This window comes from Quercus lobata, chromosome 1, assembly GCF_001633185.2.
Source record: "Quercus lobata isolate SW786 chromosome 1, ValleyOak3.0 Primary Assembly, whole genome shotgun sequence".
NCBI classification, from domain to species: domain Eukaryota; kingdom Viridiplantae; phylum Streptophyta; class Magnoliopsida; order Fagales; family Fagaceae; genus Quercus; species Quercus lobata.
In genome coordinates this window covers 39,228,983-39,239,004 of record NC_044904.1, presented here as the reverse complement: position 1 = coordinate 39,239,004, position 10,022 = coordinate 39,228,983, and the positions used below count along the sequence as shown (strand labels likewise).

Sequence of the window (10,022 nt, the reverse complement as noted above, 5' to 3'; positions counted from 1 at the left end):
GAGCATTATCAAAGGGGAAATTCATTAAGTGCATGATAAAGGGGACAAACTAAACCAGCCTCTACACACAGCTAGACATACTCTCTCTCCCTCCAGTTGTACCCATTTTTCCCCCCTTCAATCTTGAAGTTATCATGGCAAACTGCCTCTCCACCGCTGGAGTCATCCTGTTGGAATACTATCTACTGATTGATGCTATACAGCTAGAGCTACAAACCATACAAAGATAAGTGACTCTGCTTTTATGTCTTTAAATTTACATCATTAAGTACATGATTACTTCACTTTTAAATACATATTACGTTATTTCAACTACTATTATAACTATTAATCAAAGCTGTTATATCAAACACATATTATTTATTATCACTTTTAAATTTTCATGTCTTTAAGTGACTCTGCTTTCATGTCTTTAAATTTACATCATTGAGTACATGATTACTTCACTTTTAAATACATATTACTTTATTTCAACTACTATTATAACTATTAATCAAAGCTGTTATATCAAACACATATTATTTATTATTTCAACCATTATCATGATTCTTAGACTTTGAGCTTTACCCATTTTGTAGGTTTAAATGATGTCAGTAGCCATTGGACTACGTGGCCCAATGTCGAGTTCCGGATGCAACTCCCCAAACATATTCTGATCTAGTAAGGTTACCTTTCCAACGGACAACATGTGGCTGAGCAACGAAAAAATGCCCCCCAACAACAAGTATAGCTTAGCATGCTTTCAGCAAAAAACTAAATAAGTTGTTCTCAAATGGACGACGTTAATGGTTAGACTTGAATAGTTGATTTGATTCGCAATCATATCACCTGCAATTTTCCATTTATAATTGAGCACTAGCATCAGTTCTTCTAAAAGATCTAGTAATTGACACATCAAAAAACTACTTTATTAAACTTAGCACATCATTTTACAATCCACTCTACATCACATCTCTTATTTTTCACATCTTTTCATTTTTTTTTTCATATCTCTCTCTCTCTCTCTCTCTCTCTCTCTCTCTCTCTCTCTCTCTCTCATATTCCACAGCAGCACCACCACCCCATAATCGTCCACCACCATAAACCCACAAACCACCACCACTGAAAAACCCACTAGAAATCGACCACAAGCCATCACAAAATCCAAATCTGAAGAAAAAAAAAATCTGAGAGTGAGTGGACAACTTGGAGGTCAGTGGTGTAGAGAGGTTGAAGGTGTGGCTGAGGGTGATAGTGAGAGAGTGAGAAAGAAGCCATAAGAGAGAAAGGGTGAGAGGAGAGAGAAAAGTGAATAAAAATAAGAAAAAAAAATTATAGCATTTATGTCCGTACTGTGCCAATAGTAGAAGTGTACTGCAGCAAATGCTAAATTTGAAATATCAGATGTTAGTGGATTTTTGGTGCTAAATGCTAAAATGTTAGCATTTAACTCACCTGATGCTGATGCTCTATGCAATTACTAGACATGGCAAAACAAGTCAAAATGCATTGACCCGACCCGAACCCGCCCATTTTGGCCCAGTTCGAACCTGAATTGTTTGGCCTGAGTTAAATATAGGCCAACCCATGGTCCACCCGAATTTTTGTGGGTCAACTGGACCTAGCTAACCTGTGGCTTGGCCTATTTTTAAACTTTTTTCCCCCTAAAAAAATATTTAAAAAGTACATGGTAAGGTGTGCTAGATTGCTAGGTGCATAACATTATCACAAAGGTACAATGAACTTGTGTGTGCCCCCATTTTTTTAAAAAAAAAAGAGTTAAATGAAAGGAAAAAAAAAGTACTAATGCAAAACTAAAGCATCTGGTGTACTGTCTAGTGTCTACAAAACTAAGCAGCAAGCGCTAACCTTCTAACGGAGTAAAATAACACTAAGAGTGCGTTTGGGAAGCGCGTTTTGCGCTTCCCAGACGCGTTTGCGTTTCTGCATTCCCTTTTTTTTTTTTTTTTTTTTTTTTTTTTTTAGCCGAAAAGCTTGACTTTTCAACTGATTTTCAGCCACATGTGGGTCCTGTGTACTGTTCACGGACCCACAAATTTCACTTTTTAACAACTTTTTCATTAAAAATGGGACCCACGATACTATTTACACATTTAAAAATTATTTTGCTACAGTGTTTTTCAGTTTTCAGTTTTCAGTTTTCAGTTTTCAGTTTTCAGCTGTATCCAAACGGACCCTAAGTTAAGACTACTAAGTAACTAACTAATAGTCTATTACTAACACACCAAGTCCAAGTCTATCTAACTGTCTAACTAGTACAAAGTGACAAAACAAATGTTGTGTTATTTTTTTAATAATGAAATTATAATGTTGTGTCGTATTTTTTAAATTGCAATTAATATTTTTTAATGATTAGGAATTTGAGTATTATGAAAGTTTTCGTAGTGTCAAAATAAAGAAATCTCAATTAGACTTGTATTTAGAAGAGCCTAAGTTGGAAGTTCTCTCCTGGTGGAAAGAAAATTACAATCGATTTCCGGAGATGTCTTTAATGGCATGGGATCTCATGAGCATTCCTATAACTATTTTTGCATCTGAATCAAGTTTTAGCTCGGTAAAAAAAATTCTTACTCCGTATCAATCACGTCTTTTGCCTGAGAACATGAAAGTTATGCTGCGCAGTAAAAGTTGGTTATATGGATTTGAATGTATTTTAATTTATTAAAAGAGTCACAGAAATTATACATTTTTAACTCTTTATTGATAAGTTTTGATTTACTTTCATGCTACATTTAAATTATATTAAAATATTGTATTGTAGATGAAGATACTGATGAAATAGGCTTGAGCTATAATTCGCAAGTATGAATATTTGTAGTCTTGAATCTACTACCAATGTTGAGTATATTGAGCTATAATTCTTATAAAATATTTACTTATTCTTCTTTACTTAAATTTTTATATTTATTTTTGGACAAAATTTAATTACAAAATTAGTTGTAACCCAAGGCTAAAAACCTTATTCAATAAAATAAACATTACTACATATTTTGAAAATTTACCATTAAATTACATATTCTTTACACTCTTAATACACATATCAAATTTTGTGTCAATCGGATATTATTTACTATATGATTTATAAGTTTATATTTTATGCATAATTTTAAACTACAAAAACTTACAATTTAAACAATATATTGATGACATAACCATTGATCTTTAATTTTCTAGAAATTTTGCAAGCATGAATGATATAATAAGAGAAAGATGTAATCCAATGGTGGATTTGTCAAAATTTACCTATAATAAAAAGTTATTGAGTAAGGTTGTAGCTTAAGGCTAGGCTACAACCAATTTTGTAACTAAACTTTGTCCTTTATTTTTAAAGTTTTTTTTTTTTTTTTTAGTTTATATTTCTATGTAATCTAACTTTATTATTATTTTAAATACAATAAGAATTTGTGCACTTAAGAAGGCTAATAACTTGACATGGTCCATGACATTTAGTTTTGTATTTTTTTTTTTTTTTTTTTGGGTTCTTTTATGGGAATGATATCATTAGTAAATTTTGAATTTGAAGTATGTATAGAATTTTAGTCATGCTCAAAGTCAAAACTACCAAAATTGCAAGGATATGGAAAGCTTTATGTTTTTTGGTTTGTTTATTTTTTTCCCTTTACATGTATAATAGTAAGTTAGTAACAAATAATCTAACTATTTGATTTAATTCATTCTCTCTAAAAGTTTAGCATTTATTTTATTTTTTTTTTTCAATGTGAAAAATATGGGCCAACCTGACCCAGCACAACTAGCTGCAACCCGATTGACCCGACCTGCTTTCAACCCGTTGAAAATGGTCTGTTTTTTACCCGGCCTTTTTTGGTCCACAAATCGATTGATGAAACCTATATCAAACGAAGAAAATATACCATGATTCAGTAATATCAACTCAACATCTGTTTTGATATTTTCTACCCAATAAATGAGTGACACTTGTTTCAAAAAACCACATTGGACTAGTCCAATAAATTAATCATAATCTTCTATACTATCGAGAAGATAAATTAATCATTTATTGGAATAGTCTGATGTGATTTTTTGAAACAAGCGTCACTCATTTATTAGGTAGGAAATACTAAAACAGATGCTGAGTTGGTATTACCGAAACATGGTATACTCTCTCGTATCAAACCCCGCCGTTTGCCATTTCTAGCAATTACTACAATTTGGATGAGATGGACCAATAAAATTTTGGAATATAAAATAAAAATCAAGTGAGCTAAAGTCAATAATCACACTAATAGAACTTCTGAGTCCTGAAGAACCCTCTCTCACTCGCCATCGCATTATCGTCATCACTTACTAAGCCAATCTTTGATGTTCGATTGTAGTCTTTATGGTTTAGAACTTTGAATTTGAATACGATTAGAGCCCAAGCTTCCCCGACTAGAGTGCATTCGGTCCACATCCGCACCTCACTCGACCTCCCTATCGCTGCAATATACCTAAAAAAGACTTTGATTTGGACTTGGTTGAATAGTATGGGATGTGGCAGTGGTGGTAGTGGAAATTGGATGGTTAAGGTGGCCGGAGAGAAAGAAAGTTAACAGTGAGAGAGAGGGTAAGGAGTTCTGTTAGTGTGATTGCTGACTTAGAATTGAGTTAGATTTTTATTTGACATGGCAAATTTTTATTTTTAATAAACAAACAAACTTTCATTCAAACAGCAATACCAGAATCAAGTTCGCTCTTCCAAGCATCCCAAACAAAAGCTACGAGTAAGAAATTATTAACGTCACAAAGGAACAATTTGAAAAAAATTCCTTAGGTTCAAAAATATTCTGAACGCTAGAACTAAACTCTACAAGAAGAGGTAGAGATGAAATTTATTAAACCGTATCAATGTCAGAGACAGGATCATTGATCAATATAATGGTCTCAAGTCTCAACTCTCATGTTCATATATTTTATTCCACATACTACAATATACTACAATAGAATTACGAAATTCTTTGTCCCACTCCTATTGTTCTACCTTATGCTCTATCAATTAAATTATGTCATGTATCTAATTTTGACTATGATTAGTTGAATATAAAGAGAAGCTGATGTAAAACAAACCGCCATGGCATTTCTGGACTCTCACGCACGCCTGAAATCATCGCGCAAGGCAAAAAGACACTAGTAGAAATCATGGGCCTTGGAGTCGGAATCGCATAAAATTTGGTCGGTTGAAGCGAAACGGCCTTCTGAGCAATAGTCTTAGCTCTGCCACAAGATATCTCAGAAAATGGCAAATTCCTTTTAGGCCCCGAAAATTGCAATTTTGCCATTTATAGTAATTTTTATTTCCTTAATAACTTTTTGGAACAACCCTTAAGGTTAGTAGTTTATGATTCTGCATTTAACTCAATTTTGTCATTTTTGGTAAATTTTGGTATTTTGTCACCTAATCGTGTAATTACTGCCAATTAGAGTTTCAGACGTTTTTCTCAGTATTTATATGTTTATAGCCGTTAGAGGCAAATTAGACTATTATCAATAAATACAAACTTTTGTCAAATTCTTTCTCTAGTAGATTCCAGTTCATCTCCTTGTGGATTCAGGGAAATCTCTCGTAAAGTCAAAGTTTACTAGCTGAAGCTAATAGTTTAATTTCGGTTCCATCTCGTATTTATATGTGCTTTCTTCATGCTTCCACGACATTAGAAACACTCAAGGGAGTGAAAATTTCTAATCGGGAGTTATACATGAGAGCCAAACAGATATGAAGGAAAATACATCTTAACCATTCAATATAAACCATACACAAATAGCAAAGCTGTTATAGCATAAGACTCTGCCTCTATTTTTATCAAGGATAGCTTTTAACAATAACAAAAAAACAAAAAACAAAAATTGAACATGGTTCACATAACATTATGTTTATATATGCTGCGGATACAAATTTATATAGAACGACCCATATAATGTGTTGAACTTGTAATTAATCAAACACTTCCCAGTCCTGAGTTATTTTGGTAGAAGATTGCAGTGGGGTTGGGGCATACAGGCTTCCCACTCCCGATTCAAACATCTCCCATTTGGTAGTGACTGACACCACATTCTTACTATTGCTGAAGGGATTAGAGTTTCTTGCCTTTAGATTGTCCAATGTATCTACAAAGCTCTGGACTCGACGAACCTGTGCAGTCACCGACAATCATGAATTTCAGGTTCCCAATCTAACATATAGTAGAAGTTAAACATATTGCTTGTTCTATGTGATTTTTTACCCCTCCTTGAAAAATGATTTGCAGCAAAACTTCCAGTTTTAAGGGGTTGTTACTGATAAGTTCAAAGTACTAAGATACTTACAAGCAAACAATCACAGCTTTGAAATCAAACACTAGTTGATCAACAAAATGTTGAAAATATCCCTTTTGTTAATGGGTCTGTAAAGACTTTCACTATGATCGCACAAGAAGTTCAGACCTAAAATTATTATCTAGCCCTTTCCCATTTAAATAATAAAATAATATAAACCCTCATTTGGTTGTACTCTACATATAGTAGACTGTAGATAAAACAGGTCTGACTTGGTGTTGTAGATCCACCACCTGTTCAACTTCTTCTCTTAAGCAAAGAGACAACTATGTATAATACCAATTAAATTGGGGTTGGTTCAAGCAGAGAGCCACAACTAACGAGCATTGTACTCTAAACAATCATAATTGATCGTGTTGATAATATAAAAATATTGCATATATACTAGTACGCAGAATAGCAACAATCACATACCTCAATCCGCCTCTGCACTTTTGCTTCTCCATCAGCCTCAATTGAATCCAGTTTAAGCAACTGCAGCATGAGCAACTCTGTCAAGACAACAAATTCCTTATTTGTCACTTTGACGCCGCCATGAACATTTGCCTCCAAAGCAATAACCTGAACAATCATTAACAAATACAAATAAATAAGTCTTTAGGAAGCTAGACATAAGAGGATTTTTTATAGATAATGGACAACAACCTTCTCAGAGAGCTTGTCAACCTCTGCTCTCACTTTGGCAACCGCTTCATAAGCCTTTAGTATACACTGATTTTTCTGCATCTCCTTAAGCTTCCTCTCTTTGCTAGCTGGATCCTCTAACAGTATAACTTTAGACATATCTTTTACACCTGCCATGTGCAAGCACTCCTCATCCTCCTTTTCTTTCCCTCTAAACAGTAATCTTTGCTCCTTAGGCTCCAAACCAGTTTCTTGGGCAAGAACCCTTTTCAGATCCCCTTTCATTGAACCAAAAACAACAATTGAGCTTCAATTTCAGAATGCCACTCCCCATCACACAAATTCAGAGCCAAAGTCCCAACAAACCAAGTAAATGAGGCAAAAAAAAAAATTTACAGCATCATAGTCATTAATACCAAATAATGGGTTTAAAGAGAATGGGAAATTATAGAACCATATATAAAGCAAACACAAACATTGTCAGCATGTCTCAAAAAGCTAACTTTTTAAGAATCAACTGCCTATTGAATTAGAGGTCAATGCTAAATAACTCCTTTATGGACAAAGATCAACTTCAAAATTCCCTTTTTAACTTTTAACAAAACCAATTATTAGGTACAGCTTTGTTCTTAACATTTACAATATAAAAATTAAACTAAAATGCGGGACAAAATGACCAAACTGGATTGTATGACAATGACCAACTTAAATATTCCCATCAAAGAAAGACACAAAAGGTAAAAATGAGATTCACCAAACTAGGAAATGGGCACAAACCTTTTCACTGACCCAATCAAGCAAATACACAAAAATGTGCCACAAACAGAGTAAAATAACAGTAACCCAGAAAGTACATTATCGTGTAATTAGTTACCAAAAGTGGATTGGGCAGGGACAGTGATATCATGGTGATAAGAACCATGACAGACCTTGATCTTGATCATAGGCCCAGCAGAAGCATCCCCAGCATCTCTCTTTTGAACAAGCATACCACCAGGCCTGAGCTCCCAATCTATCTCCCTATCAAACTCATTGCTCAAAACACTCTTTGAAGTTGCTCTTTTCATAGTCACCAAATAATGAAATCATGGAATCACAGAAAAAAAAAAAAAAAAAAAAAAAAAAAGTGGAGTTGGTAGAGAAAGAGAGAGGTGAGAGAGGTCTGTACTCTGTACTGTCAAGAGGGTAGATTATTGAGTAAGAAAAACTAAAGACTATAGGATAGGAACCTCTTAACAGCTAGCGGTTGTTCGGTACAACTTTAAAGTTGCTAAGAGAGAGGGAAGAATTACAATTTTTTTTTTTTTTTTAATGCAATGAATTTTTTGTCAAAGTATATGTCAGCGTCTCAGCGACAGAAGAATTTTAATTTTCAGGATCTACAAATATAATTGATCAGATCCTTTACCCGCACCATTTAAAAATAGGTAACTAGTAAGTACCAAATTAATAAGCCTATATCCAAGGGGGGGAAAATTCAAAGCTTATATTATACGCACATTATTGCCAAAGAAAATACTATTTTAATGATTTTTTTTATATAATTTCTTTATCTATATTTTGAAATTACGAAAATGGTGAATTCAAAATAATATTTTGAATACTTTCAAATTATGAATAGTTTCGAAGGTAATACAACTGGCTCAATAATGGATTCTTAATAAGATTAGAGATATAGACCCGATGCTGACCATTGATACTTAAGTTAGAGATTTTTGTTAAACAAAAAGGAATTGTATTTTTTTGAATTCCTTGTGTGTAATTTTTTTTTGCTAACCTCCTTGTGTGTAATTGATACTTTGATGTTTGTGACTATTATTGATGGAGAACTATATTATAGAATCTTGACATTGCAATAAATGACCTACAATGTCTTGTAACTATTGGTAATGTCATTTATATAAAAGGAAAGACATTTTTTTTAAATACAAGTTAGAGATTCTATTCTAGTTTAATCTAAGTGTATATATGTATGAAACTCCTTACTGAAAACTTGAACCCTAACCTTTACCCCCCACATCCCACAAAAACTTATATTTATAAAGTGATCACATCACCAAAGGTGCGCAGTAGTAAGAAAATACATTTTTTTTTTTTTTTTTTAGCAATTCACTTGATTTTTTTTTTTCCCAAGGTTATTGGGATAGGTTAAATTATGTAAAATAGACAAAAAAGTTTCCTATTTTATTAACAGATTTTTCATTTTTCAATTTTGTGATTCTTTGATCAAATGTAAAATTTCTTGCACATTCTTGTAACTTTAAATTATCTATACCTATATTTTAACAAAAAATATTGTCTTGAGGTAAAGTCATTTTTTTTTTATTAGAAAAATGGTTTTATTAGTCCTTTGAGAGCTTCTCTTTTCTTTTTCTTTTTGTTGGAGTATGGCTCCGAAATTATAAATAGTTGCATATAAATAAGCCTAAATTGTTGTGGAATTGTAGACTAGTAATATAGTAGGGGACCCATATTGCTCAATGCTCAGTAAACGATCATTTGTTGCACCTGATAAGATTGAGGGACAAGTGGACAACCATTGTCCATCGGAGGCTTTTAAGTCTATAGCGGTTGGAAGGACACCGCAAGAGATTTTTGATGTTAGAAGGCAAACTTGTTAAGGACTCGTTGGATGAGCTGGATAATTAGAAAAATTAACTCGAAATATGTTGTTCCTAAGATACATAAGAATATATGGGGTATAGTAGTATTTTAAACTTCTTAAACTCAATATTATAGAATTTGAATAGTCAATTCTAAGTTAAGCCTTAAGAGTGCTAATTTGAAACCTTTTGTGTACAACTCGCTTAAGTTCTTATAGGGTTCCAAATCCAATTAGCTCCATTCGTAAAATTTATCGTTGTAGAATAAGAGATTTAAGATTTAAAGTTCAAGCCTCTTCTATATTATAAATTAATTGGTATCTAGTCTGATAATAAGGAATAATCATCATGAAACGAATGCTATAGATTAAAATTCTATTGTGTATATGTGAGTGTGTGTGTGTGCGCACACGTGTGTTTGGGGGGGGGGGGGGTAGGGTCAACGAAAGGTCGGCTGGTAGACCAAAAGCCTGAAAAGCTAATCTA

The 10,022-nt window shown here is 33.2% G+C and overlaps 1 protein-coding gene across 1 annotated transcript; it reads right to left on the bottom strand.

Annotated features, from left to right (window-relative positions):
• Nucleotides 1-5,711: 5,711 nt before the first annotated feature.
• Nucleotides 5,712-8,180, bottom strand: LOC115989871 (BAG family molecular chaperone regulator 4-like). The gene is made up of 4 exons (XM_031113750.1): nucleotides 7,808-8,180; nucleotides 6,955-7,211; nucleotides 6,724-6,870; nucleotides 5,712-6,127 (listed from the first exon to the last, which is right to left on the bottom strand). The coding sequence occupies exons 1-4, from the start codon at nucleotides 7,998-8,000 to the stop codon at nucleotides 5,930-5,932; spliced, it is 795 nt and encodes a 264-aa protein (XP_030969610.1). The 5' UTR covers nucleotides 8,001-8,180; the 3' UTR covers nucleotides 5,712-5,929.
• Between the last annotated feature and the right edge of the window lie 1,842 nt (nucleotides 8,181-10,022).

Coding starts and splice junctions, on each gene's coding strand:
- LOC115989871 (XM_031113750.1), bottom strand. CDS start 8,000: ATGAAAAGAGCAACTTCAAAGAGTGTTTTGAGCAATGAGTTTGATAGG. Junction 7,212..7,807: donor CCCTGCCCAATCCACTTTTG/GTAACTAATTAC, acceptor GTTCAATGAAAG/GGGATCTGAAAAGGGTTCTT. Junction 6,871..6,954: donor TTGACAAGCTCTCTGAGAAG/GTTGTTGTCCAT, acceptor ATGATTGTTCAG/GTTATTGCTTTGGAGGCAAA.